Source organism: Aulonocara stuartgranti (assembly GCF_965226115.1).
Source record: "Aulonocara stuartgranti genome assembly, chromosome: 17".
Classification (NCBI taxonomy): domain Eukaryota; kingdom Metazoa; phylum Chordata; class Actinopteri; order Cichliformes; family Cichlidae; genus Aulonocara; species Aulonocara stuartgranti.
Window position 1 is genome coordinate 27,166,140 of NC_138953.1, and position 13,172 is coordinate 27,179,311.

The following is a 13,172-nucleotide window of genomic DNA, read 5'->3' on the forward strand; positions in this document are numbered from 1 at the left end:
AAATACTAAGTCAGAAGATGATAAAAATGTTAGCATGTATATGTGGAAAAAAACTATAAACTTAAAAAGTGGAATGAGTTACTGCCCTGTTTTATTCCAGAGGGAGAGCTTATAAGTGATCCAATTCACACCTTGATTTGTTCCTTCAAAATGTACTGAATAATAATTGTGTATTAAACTCAAATGTGCAACAAGTTTAGACTATTAAGAGAGTTAAAATAAGTCACAGTGTTACCTTTTGCATTGGCATTGTCTTCTTTTTGCATTTTATGTTTTGTTTCGTGATGCTTAAATGTTTTCAGTTATTTAAAGCTGTGGACTGCAGCCAGGCCAGTTCGGCACTTTCAATCCTCTACTTCTACTACAAAGCAATGCTGTTTAATGGTCTGACGTTTTTAATTATGAAGTTAAAAAAGAAAGAAAGTTAATAATAGTGACAATGATATTTCGTCATCCAGAGTGCCTGTATAGCTGGTTGAAAAGTTTTGTAGCTGTCTTTTAAATATGAATATAAATAGCTAAATTCAATCAGTGGACAGATGTTACGTGGTATAAATTATGCAAAATGAGGAAAAGATTAATTTATCACGAAAATCTTCATTTCATTTAAAAAGTTTTTAAACTTTTTTTTAAAGTAATTTGATAAATGTCTTCATTTATATCTTCGACGTTAATTGAAAAAAAAAAAAGAAGGAAATTGAATAAATAAATAAATGGATAAACCACTTTTATTAAAATTAATTTTTAATTTTAAAGACATGAATTGAAATTACATCTTCCTTAAAATAGATCATGCCTTTAAAAATCCTGAAAGAAAAAAACAGAATAAAAACGAAATTAAAAGATGAGACTTGTTTGTTTTATAAAAACCATCGTAAAATAGATTTTCAGAATAAAGTAAGTTACATGTTTAGAACATGTAGATATGACAATGAAAGTACGTCCAAAACGTTTATTAATCGAGACTGAAGTGTTGGCTTGATCAGCATATACTTTTAATATAGTTTAGCAAGCCCCATTTTAGATGAAATGATAAAATCATAAAGAAGACATTTTTATATACTGTAAAACGTTACCACTTGTAACACTGGCACTTACCCGGCTGTGGGTAAAGGGAATTTCCTAGCAGACTATGAACCCCGCATTAGTCCCCGCCCAGACGCCGTGACAGCAGACGCCGCTCCGTCCAGGTGTACGGTGTGAGGTATTGCAGTGATCCGGACCGTTTCAGACCTCTGTCGGTATATTTGCGTGAAATGGCCTAACGCGATATGCTTTGTCTCCGAGCTTGTCTGTCACTCGGACGTCCGAAATGCCGTCTCTCCGCCCATCTCGCCCCTCGTCTCCCAGAGAATAAAGCGGGAACACCGCTAACATGAACGCGGGCGAAGGGATCAGGCTGTGAGCTGTGAGTTTAAACCTCGAGTGGGAAAAGCTAGCGGTTTGGCTAGCCAGCTAGCTGTGACACCCGGCGGCGGAGGCTCGGATATCGGATTTGCGCAACCATGGCGGGGCTCATCAAGAAGCAGATCCTGAAGCATCTCTCCAGGTCAGTGATGAGTTGAGGTTAACGCTAGCAGACAGGGAGTGGAAATAAAGCGACGACGAATGGATCAAGCTGTCACAGGCGTTAGCTAGCACCCACAAAAACCTCACTTTAATGAGTTTATGCTTGCCGCACATAGATGAAGGGTGTCCTGTAATTTAACACGTCCCTCCGTTGACTGTCACTGTGCGTTTTTGAGTTGGTAACCCTCACAGGACCTGAGACGTGGCTACCCAGCTAAGTGTGCTAGCACCACGCGAGCTGCTAATCCTCCAGACACTTGCTAAGTCGGGTTGAACCAGTTGTGTAGTTGAGTCAGATTGTTAAAATCAACAATCTCAGCGTTCACCTCAAGGTAGCTTAACCTTCAGCAACTGCCTAGCAGGTAGCTAGTGGGCATACAGTCAATATAGTAATGGGAAGACATGTGCAAGGTACAGGTTTGTTTACATGGGTTTAAACCCCTTTTATCTGGCACTTTTCGCCTTTGTGTTCCCCTATCAGGCATCATACTTGGTGTACATGGAGCCTCAACGTCCTATTATTCAAGATAAGGTCATTTAGAAAGTGAAATATATTGTCCTGCCCCCTAACTCAATATATTTAACAGCATTTTGCGTCACTGTTAAACACCCCACCATATTATATCTATGTTGCCCTTTAATGCCTCTCCAAACGTCATGGAATAGTAATGATGTAGTAGCGTTCAGCTGTCATATTTCTAATCCAGATCACTGATGAGTAAGTCATGAAAAGCCTACAAGCATGCAGGTGGACTGGTGCTTGGAAAGAAAGAAAAAAGCAGTGAGGTGATTGTCCTCACTGATAAAAACCTTTGTTGAAACTGTGAGGAATTTGTCACCCTGTGGATTATATCAGCATTTGTTATTGCTGTGCCCTTGATGTTCTTGCACACTGCTGCAGTTAAAAATTAAAATGATCTGCTACACACCACTTATTAGTGGCACGTCCTTCAGCATCCTCATACGTGGTGTTGTGTTGAGATAAGAGCATGTACATATGACTGTGCATGCTGTCAGCAAAAAAATAGCATCTACTTTGACAGGAAATGACTGGAGGAGGCGTGATGTCATCTGTCTTTTTGCTTGCCGTCCCTTTTTTTTTTTTTTTTTTTTGTCCTGGCCTGATTGGTCTGTTTCTGAGCGGAAGAAGACAGTCAACCAGTCCTGCATCTTTCAATTAGGTGATGTCATGATCGAGGTGCTGGTGTCAGAATACCAGAGCAGGGTGGCCCTAAATGCTCTACCGCACGAGTTTGGCCACAGCAGGCTGTGATTCTGCATAGATTCTCTCTGCTTTATCACCATCATTATCTGTGTGCTTACAGCTGCAGTTTATGTTGTGGGTGTCAACAGCTTAACTGTTGCAGAGGACATTCCTCTCTCAAATACTGTCTGTGACTAGGACTGTCACAGTGAGCCAGCATCACATCTTCACAGTTCACTGATCAAGACGTCTGCAATGACCGTTTCCCCCTCTGGGCAGGACAAGTGCACTGAGGCATGCATGACATATTAAACTAGTTGAAAGAGCCCCGTTTCCACGATGTGATCTGTTAGAAGAAGCTTTGTGTTTTACTTTTCATGCCCAAGAATGAGTTTGTGAATGCTGAGAGAGCACTGGCTGAGCTGCTGGCCTCAATGTTTTGCCCTAATGTGAAAGTGTTTAGTCGATAAAGTGTTTCGCAGAAGGTCGAACTCAGGTAACCCCCGGGGGTGAGTTAACAACAAGGTGTTTGCTTGTCTGCGTTACGGACCGCTTTGGATATCGACACGACACTGGCTCAGAGCCTGACGCGGCGAGATCCAGTTACACACACAAAAACAGATGTAGCGACGCTATGTTTCTCCTGAAAGAGGCTGTCTCAATGAAAGGTCACACTCTCATATAAAGGAATATTACGGAGCTGGGAAAGGAGCTTAATTACAGGTGTTCCAGTTAACGAATGAGCACTCATTTCCTAATTCTTGTCTTCCTCCTTTTGTTGCTTCTTCATCTCTTAGCACATGTGATTCTTTTAACCCTTTTGTGGCCCTTTTAAAATGTCCTCACTTTCTTCACTTTTCTACCTTTAGTCTCTTAATCTGATTCTGACTTTTGTCCAGCTTCTACCAACTACGCCAAATTTCGAAGGCAATGCCTTACCTACGACACAAGGACCTTGAAAGGCTCATTCATGCTTTCATAACCTCTAGACTGGACTATTGTAATTCTCTTTACTTAGGCCTCCAACTCTCCCTCATCCAACGCCTACAATTAGTCCAGAATGCCGCAGCACGCCTTTTAAGCGGCACTAGAAGACAGGATCATATCACTCCTATTCTAGCTAACCTCCATTGGCTTCCTGTCAAGTACCGTATTGTTTTTAAAATTCTTCTATACACTTTTAAAATCTTAAATAACTTGGCACCCAGTTATTTGATTGACCTTCTTAATTTATATATCCCTACAAGGGCACTCAGATCCTCTAATCAGGGGCTCCTAATGCAACCAATGTCTCGACTAAAGACGAAGGGGGATCGTGCCTTTGCTTTTGCTGCACCAAAACTGTGGAACAGCCTGCCGGTTGATGTCCGTGCGTCGGAAACTATTCAATCTTTCAAATCACGGTTAAAAACCCATTTGTTTAAGCTTGCCTTTCAAACTACTTAGCTTAATTTCTTCCCGGTTCATGCTTGTTGCAATAGTACCATCCTATAACTGTATTTTTGTTGTTGATTGTTTTCTTTTGCTGTAAACCTGCAAGTATGGCTCGTCTGTGAAGCACTTTGTTGTACCTGTGACTTTTAAATGTGCTATAGAAATAAAATTGAAATTATTAGTTTATTGTCCTCAGTATACAAATAAATATCCAAGAATAGCAAAAAACAGGCAAGAGAATATACCAGAACTCAAGGTTTTGTTTTTGTCTGTCCAGCTATCAAAAAATGTCAGTGATTTCTTTGTTTCCATGTCTTGAATTCAGTCCTCCTCAAAGAAGCATACGATTTGACACGTTAAACAACTTTTTATATATTTTTTTGCTGTGTTTTGACCTCTTCCTTTCATAACGTCATTATGACTGAGTTAAATGGATGCTTATGAATTTCATAGGGCCGTCATATAGCACTACCACTAATTGTAAGTAGAGATGGAACGATACCACTTTTTTATGTCCGATACCGATATTATAAATTTGGATATCTGCCGATACCGATATGAATCCGATATAGTGTTTTGAGGTTGAGTTGAGTCTGTGCTTTCTCATCATTGGAGTTTTAGTGGCCATTGCAGTGGGAGAAATGGATTCATTTCTTCTCCTGTGTTTATCACCACGAGTATCTTCCCATCCTCTGCTGTAGCTGTGTAATAATGCACCATAGTGATGCACTCCACTATTCCCTCTGCTGGTGGGAAGGCTATTATGGCCTGAGTCATGACTAAGTGCCTCGCTTTGGGTATCTCATCAGTGTGTAGCTGTGAAGTGCTTAGTGTGTAGGTTGTGTTTGTGCAGCGAGTGCAATAGAGCGACATTTGGCCAGGGTCCCTCCAGGCCTTGGCATCCTCTGCTGCCCGTGACTGGGCTGGTGGATTGTTTTCTCCTTCACGCTAACCTTTTCGCTGCCTCCACGGGGCTGTAAATATTCCACAAAGACGTGCTGTGCCAACACATACTCGCCTAACTTTTTCAGGTTGCCTTCATTGTGTTGTGTTTGCGTGGAGGCGTTTAGTAGGAGTTTGTGTATGTGGGATTAAAGGGTCTACCTCCTGATGTCAAATTCAAAAAGGAAGAGCAGGCAAAAATTCCAGGCGTGCAATAAAAGTCCAACTGGTAGCATGCTTGAAGCTTTACTGGCAATATATACTCATCACCCACTTTATTAGGCACACTTGCTAGTAAGGGGTGAGGCCCAAGGTGTTGCCATCAGAACTGCCTTAATTCTTTGTGGCAAAGAGTCAACAAGGTGCTGGAAACATTCCTCAGAGATTTCGGTCCATGTTGTCATTAACGCGTCACACAGCTGCTGCAGATTTTTTTTGACTGTACATCCAAAGGTGCTGTTTTGGTTTGAGATCTGGGGACTGTGGAGCTCATTTGTGTACAGTGAAACTCATTGTCATTTTCATGAAACCAGTTTGAGATGAGCTGTGCTTTGTGATGTAGTCATAAAGGGAATAATACTCAGGTTGACTTTGCAGTTTGATTTGCACCAAGACCAGCCTGTCTGACGCAAACAAACACACCGCGTTCAAAGTCACTGACATCACCTTTATTCCCCATTCTGAAGCTCCCGTTTGAATTTCAGGAGGCCATCATGATCTTTTGCATGCCAAAGTGCAGTGAGTTGCTACCATGCGATTAGTTGATGTTAATGATGAGTTGAATTATAAAGTTTTTGATAAGTGTAAATATTAATCAAATATTGCAAATGAGTCCAAAATCGCTCAAGATTTATATAATGGGAGTGAAAACAAATGCAAATGCTTTTTTTGTTTTAGCCTTTTTTTTTTTCTTGCCAAGTCGTTTACTTTCACTAAGCCAAAATCCACCCATCCATTTTCTTTCACTGAGGTCAAGTTGCGGTTTCAATTGGGAATCGAGAAACATGCCGAACGCTTCCTTCTCTGAGTACTTGCATGTCTTTTTGACAGTTGATCATTGCAAAACACTGACGTCAAACTCAAAGCAGTGCAGCTTTACTGTCTACATCATGTTTGCACACTGCAAATAATGAGACACGTGCTAAAACCTCGCCGTCTAGCTGCCTTTGAACACAGAATTGGTAAAGATTTGATAAAGATTTTCCCCTTTAGTTAATAATATCATTTTCCCTCTGTGGTTGCAGTGTAGCTGATTGAGCAGGGTATTTCACACAAAAATCACTCCAGCGATGTTTTCCAGTTCCTGTTGGGGAATCCCGAGACACTTGGAAAGCCAGTCTTTCCAGTAAGCTTTGAGTCTCCTCCCTCCCTGCTGGAAAACCTACAAAGGAATGCACCAAGGGAATCATTGTGATTAGATGCTTAAACCGCCTCATCTGTCTCCTTTTGACACTCCCATCAGATCCATCATGATGTAGAAGCCCCTCATCCAATCCCTAATACTTAGTCAGGCCACCCCAAAACAACAAATATAACCAAATGCAGGACTGTAACGAAAGATTTTGATTATCAGATCATTAATTATTTATATTCTAGTAAATCAAATAGTAAATTTGGGCCATTTGTTTTTTTTAAAAAAATGATGATACTGTAAATTGCAGGTTATCATATCATATAGGTTGTCATCCAGCTAGCTAAGGATAAGTGACTGATGCCTAATGCTTAATCATTTTTCTTAACCTTTGCTATCAGAATTTTGTGACCCAGAACAGATCAAAGAAGACGATGAGATGCGACAGACCGTGGCTTGCAGCCTTCAGATACCGTTAATGAGTCCAAGCTTTAATCAAGCTCGAATTATTAAAGCCAGGCAGTAAGAGGCAATATCCTCAGGAAGGCTCTATATAATGTGAATATTGGGTAAAGACTGGAGACCACAGCGACTGGTAACTAAGAAGAGGATCCTGTGTGTGCTGCACAAACCCACACTGCACTCCTCTGACCTGGAAGCGTATCTTAGGCATGGCTTTAAAAATATAATTGGCTTTGAGAAACACTTTAGTGTGATTTAATGTGTGACTTGTCAAATTATCCCAGCAAGTCACATTCACCAGAAGCATCTTATTGTCCTAATTGGCCTCTAATTACATCCAGCACCTGGTGATCTGTTGAGGAATACTGACCCTAATGAAAGGCGTTATCAGTTCAGGAGGCTCAACCCGCTCTCCTGTTTACACTGAATGGGCCAGTGAAGGATTTAGAGGGCTATTTAAAGCTCACGTTCACCATTTTTCTTGTTGAGCCAAGTAAAAATGTTGGAACTCCCCTTTCTCTTCCGGTAAACTGCAATTCTAGGTTGCACAGGAATGCCCTGAAGATGCCGCCTGTGTTTCCTGTTTTATCCTCTTTCTGTTTGTCTCTTTGTTTCTCACTTTATGTCGCCGCAGTCTTTGTTGCTAAAAAAAACAAAAACAAAAATAGAGTTGGTAGTCCTCTGAGTCATTCTGGCTGTTTTGCCTCCTCTCTTTCTGGCACTGATGTCATCAGGGTGCGCCTCAAATGCATCGTCGGAGAGTAGGAAAAACCTGTATCCATCAACCAGATCCGCAGACATAAGCATACAGTGTGGCGGGCCAAATCTCTGCTCTTGGTTTGTGGTTGTGTGGGAAGTTGCAGGATCAGCGTACTGTTGGAGACGTCCCTAGCTGAGTTTGAGCAAAATGACTCACAAATGTTTATTAGCAGCAGGTGTTTACTGAACAGCCAAGTCATGCAGATGGAAAAAGAAGGATGAAAAATTGGTGATGCGTGTTGCATAAACGTGAACCTTGAAGCAGAAGGTTAGATTAGCTTTGGGTAAGATTCTGAACGGCAGGAGAGAAGGAGACAGCAGCTCTCTCCAAACACGACTACAGAGCAGAAACTACAAATGGAGCCGAGGGGTAGATGGTACAACTGTCACTGTAGTGCAGCCACTTTCATTTGATCACATTTTAATATAAAAAAAATATTCATTTTAAACGCTTTAAGGTATTTAAAAGTGGCGTCCTACTTTGTGTATCTTTTGGCATGATGGTTACTAATCGTTTCAAATGGGTCATGTGAAACTGGTTAAGTTTTGCAGGAATTAGCTCTGTGCTGAGTGGTTAATTTTGTCCTTTGGAGAGGCAGACACCCCCGCCTGCAGCCATTAGCCTGCTCTAATCTCTTTATGGGCCTGGATCTGGTCCGGTGAGCTGGAACCTGCTGACTGGAATAATGGCTGAGGTCTAGTGTGGAGAGATGAAAGAGAAAGATGACAGTGTGTGTGAACATAATACCCTCTACCTCTTGCTGTTGACTGGGATCTACCTGCTTAATTTAGCTTTAGTAGCCTTGATATTAGACAGCTGATTAACAGCATTTTATTTGCTCACAGTAGTGATTTATTTATGGAGTTGAAGGAAGGCAAGAGGAAGCCCCGACTGAGGATGATATACCAGATAAGGTGCAAAGGAGGGAGGGGAAACTAGCTGGCTAGTTGGCTGATACTTGATCAGCAGCAGAAATGAATATTTCACTGGTCACAAGGCTAAGACTCTCCATCTCTCAGACACAAACTGTTTCTATGTGCATGCCCATGTGTGCATTGAATTGTTTGTGTTTTGCTTGTAAGAGTTTTAATTAATTAATTTTTTGGACTCATTCTGCTGTGCCGAGGCTCAGTTTATGCTTCCACAGCTGAATAATTTACACGGATGGCGAATACGAGAAGAATCCAGTGCTGCCAGGAGAAGGTGTTGGGTGTAAAGGAACTGGATTTGACTGATTGAATCATTACAGACACGAGCTGCCAAATCACAAAGCAGTGACAGAGTGTCCTGATAGTCTGGGTCCAGACAGACCATCTGAACAAAAAGAAAAACCTTTTGTCTTCTTATGACTATCCAGTTTCTTAATGGCTGCGTAATCATACAGCACCATTTCGGGAATGCTGAGAGTGCAAGTTTTTGAGCTCTTCGTGACTCTCATGAGCTCTCCGTGACTTTCTCTACCAATGTGACTTTAAGAAGTTGCTCTCAGGTTTTTAATTGACTCTTATACTTCTTATTAGGCTAACCTGATTTTGGTCTCTTGTTATATTTTTCAGCTTTTACTATTGTTTTGAAAAATTGATTCAAATTCACCAATCAGTTACCTGCTGATGCCGAACTCACACAATGGAAAACAGTAGTTTTAGAATGCACGCGACCAAAATGATTACAGCTTTGTGCAATCGAGCGAGCTTTGAAATCGCTGCTACAAAGATGGCAACATGGTCTGCGAACAAACGCAGCCAGTTGCCGTCTTTGAATGAACTTTGGTGTGTGAAGATGCCGAAAAAGCGGCAATAACATGGAGCAACTCTGCCATCAGTCTTTTAACAGTTTGAAACTGAATGAGGCTAAGTTGGCAATTACACGCAATCTATTTGCAATAAAACGAAGATAAACTAATGAAATGGTGAAAATGGCAAGTCTGTTGGCATCTACTTACACAGAAAGTTTCACGTTAACTACTTGCATTCAAAGCAAGAACCTCCTAGATTTGAAATGGCCATTTGTTCGCCAATCTGACTTGCTCAGATTGAGTCCAGCATTGTGCAAATCTGTATTTATAATTGAGATGGTGCAAGTTGGACCGTGGTCGTTTGGAGACAGGATCGCCTCTCACTAGGCGACCTGTGCAGTGGCCTCATGATTGAAAGCGGTTGCCCAGAGGTTAAGTTATAGTCACATATGAATCTACAACTCACAAGTTAGTCCACCCCTTCCTGCTATAATCAACCTTTCCTCAGGTTTTGCTGTGCTTCTTCGTAGAGTCACATATGGTGTCACATATCTGTGTCTTGAGCATAGACATATGGATTGTGTTATTTTTATTAGCTTGCTCTAAATTAGGAGGTGGGTATATCAAGATAAGTGTGTCCAGTGTTGGTTGGGTTTAGTGTTGACCTGATTTAATGGTAGCTTTGGCGTCCACGCCTAATGTTATTTCAGGATGGTCACCTCTGCTGACCTCACTAGAAAAGTACAAGTAAGTAAGCACTATGGTGGGTTGAAAAAGCAATAGATGTATTATTCTAGTGCTAAAGAGTTTCAATAATAAATAATTATTTTTTAACCTGATCCCAACCTGTAATATTATTTATATAAAATAACTATTAATAGGAGTCTGAGTTACAGTAATTCAAAGCAAAAATGTATCAATATTTGTTTGTGAAATAGACAATAAATACAAAGATCAATCACACGATTTAGATCATGCTACAATAAAACTGCATGCCTGCATGTATCTTGACTTAACAGTGTTGATATACAAATGTTAGGATAATATGGTACTATTGAGCGGATCATGGCATTCTGGTAGAATCTATGCTCAGTTGGTTTACACTCAGTTAAATGTTTTTTGTTTTTTTTAAATTTATTTATTTTCTGGTGTAACTCAGAAAGAAAATCTCTTTCTGGTGTCAGTTTGCTATTATTAAAGATGTTCCACATAGTAGTAACAATGATACCCCAAACTGTGGCGGACACTTCTATGGTCAGGTTTCATTTATTTATTGTTTTTTAACATTTCAAATGAATATCAGGCTAGGATCTAATGCTTTTGTGGGGCTTTATCATGGTTTCACTGCATTCTTCAAATGTGATGCGGACCAAAATTGGGAATGTACAGGGAAGGCCGTGAAGCTCCGGACGGCAAAAGAAAGAATGTGAAATCAATAAAATCACAGTAGTGTTTAGAGGAGATTGTGCTGAATTGGTCTACGGAGATTTCTGCGTCAATGATCAACTCAGTGTGCGGCTACTCTGCTAACTATTAACCAATACTCAAACTGTGAATGGAGGCAGAAAACACTTAGGTCATGGACAATCAAGTTTGTGTGATTAAGTGTCTTTACTTTGTGTAAAAGCAAACGGGGACTCACTGATTCAGCATATAGCATGGGACACTGGCAAATACTTATAAATGTGCACCTTATTTTATGAGACTGTGAGGCCTGGGTACACTTTGTCCAGTGTTAGTTACACATGTTACTGTGCTAGACTTACCCCTGTTCTTTTTCAGCATCTGTTTATGAGCTCATCATCAGTAGATTGAGCAGTGTATAAGCAATACAAATACAAATACAGCTTCAATTAAGTAGAAAACACCTTTTCCAAACACTAGCTGTGGTTTTATGACATATGTCTTTCCATTCCTGTTGCTGGAATGTTAAATTCAGCAGCAGTCATAACCTTAAATTATGGGCTTTTAAACATTTTTTTTTTTTAGTGTTTCTCAATATAATTTATTCTGTATTTAATATAAATGTTTTTTAAAACCACAAGCGTGTGTGTGTGTTGCAATCGACATCCAATACACCGTAAGCGCTACTCTTGGGATTTGCTTGGCTGGCCTGTCGGTTTGTTTACAGCCTGTTTCTATAAATATATCTGGACTCTTCTCGTCTGTGTCCCGTAGGTTTGCTAAGAACCTGTCGCCCGACAAAATCAACCTGAGCACGCTGAAAGGGGAGGGCCAGCTCACCAACCTGGAGCTCGATGAGGAGGTGCTCCAGAGCCTGCTGGACCTGCCCACCTGGCTGGCCATCAATCGTGTGGAATGCAACAAGGCTGCCATCAGGGTGAGACTCGGGGTTGTTCAATTTGTCACCTATTTACTGGAAATGACGACTTTTAGGGAAGAGCTTTGGCTTCAGATGGAAACAACCCTTACGCTTTTATAGAGAACATTAGGACTGGAAACACTGGGTTTAGGAAAATAGATTTGATTTGAAAAATGAGACATGGGTTATGATGCTGGTTCCAGTGGTGCTTTTTTAAGGAGGCATATTTAAATAGATGTGCAAAGCAGATTTTGCACTCAAGTCAAGGATACCTAGAATACTCCATAAACACACAATGTGTATATACAAACAGTGTGCCTTAAAAACATATCATACAAGTGTTGAAGGCACACTGGTAACCTCTAGTGACTCTTTGCACTACATAAGCACTCTCTGCTGGAGCTGTCTGACACTCCGATGCGGTCATGGTGATCAGCCAAGTATCATGACTGAGAGCAGCCTCTGACACACCCTGGAAACGGTGAATGCAGCTGTATAATTTTCTTCATGACTGGACTTTTATTCAGACCAAGGTCCATTTTCCACCTCTGCCTTCCCTCCCCCACCCGACTACCTTCCCCTCTTATCCTCAAAAAGCCGAACCGTCAGCTCATAGCATAATTTTTCAAGCCTTTTCTTCTTGTTTCGATTTGCTTTAAGGTTGCCACTTCGATGTCTGTAAATGCAATGTACCATTGTTTTAACCGGCTTTTAAAATAAAACAGAAAGCAGAATCATATCTCACTTCCTCACTTGTTAGATCCCCATCTGTTCTTTGCATCTTCCTGTTACGGAGACAGTAAGCCTCACACATTCACCTCTTCCCTTTAAAAGGCCGCAATACACAAATTAGAGTAAAAATAGGTTGCTTCATTGAATGGTCCTGTTGAGTAAAGTTACACAATCGATATCTAGACGGGCAAAGACTCATTTGTAACTTCACATACTGTAGTAGATGTTTCTGCCTCAGTAGTTTAAAAGATGAGCTGGAACCCCCTGATGTCTTTGAAAACCAGAAGGAAGGCAAATGAAATGGATTTAATTGAATTAGACGCACAAATCCCGAGTATTTCCCATTACTTGATTTATGACAAAAAGGAGTCGCTCTGTGACAAAAAAACCCCTGAAACCGAACATAAGCATTTAATCTGTTTTGCTATATAATTTGACTTGAATCAGGAGGCTGCATGTCGAGGATTAATGACGCTCTGGAGATGAATGAATGAGCTGCCAGTCAGTCTATACTACTCATCGATTACGTTTTTGTTCTTTCTACTCTGCTGGATTTGTACATCCTGTTAATTGAAATTGCATTTTTCATTTCAGTGAACCAAAAATCTGAATGGGTGAGGTAAAGATTAGTTCTGTGTAGCATGCAATGCTGCAAAGCTG

The 13,172-nt window shown here is 40.7% G+C and overlaps 1 protein-coding gene across 3 annotated transcripts in view; it reads left to right on the forward strand.

Moving 5' to 3' along the window:
• The first annotated feature begins 1,163 nt into the window (after positions 1-1,163).
• Positions 1,164-13,172, forward strand: part of bltp3b (bridge-like lipid transfer protein family member 3B) — a 34,254-nt gene continuing 22,245 nt past the window's right edge. For 2 of the 3 annotated variants that reach the window (XM_082510120.1, XM_082510121.1), the window contains exons 1-2: positions 1,165-1,549; positions 11,636-11,798. In XM_082510120.1, coding sequence (XP_082366246.1) covers positions 1,506-1,549; positions 11,636-11,798 — 207 coding nt within the window. In that variant the 5' untranslated portion in view covers positions 1,165-1,505. Of the gene's footprint in view, positions 1,550-11,635; positions 11,799-13,172 lie in introns of all 3 variants that reach the window. The other variant, XM_082510122.1, reaches the window with a different exon arrangement.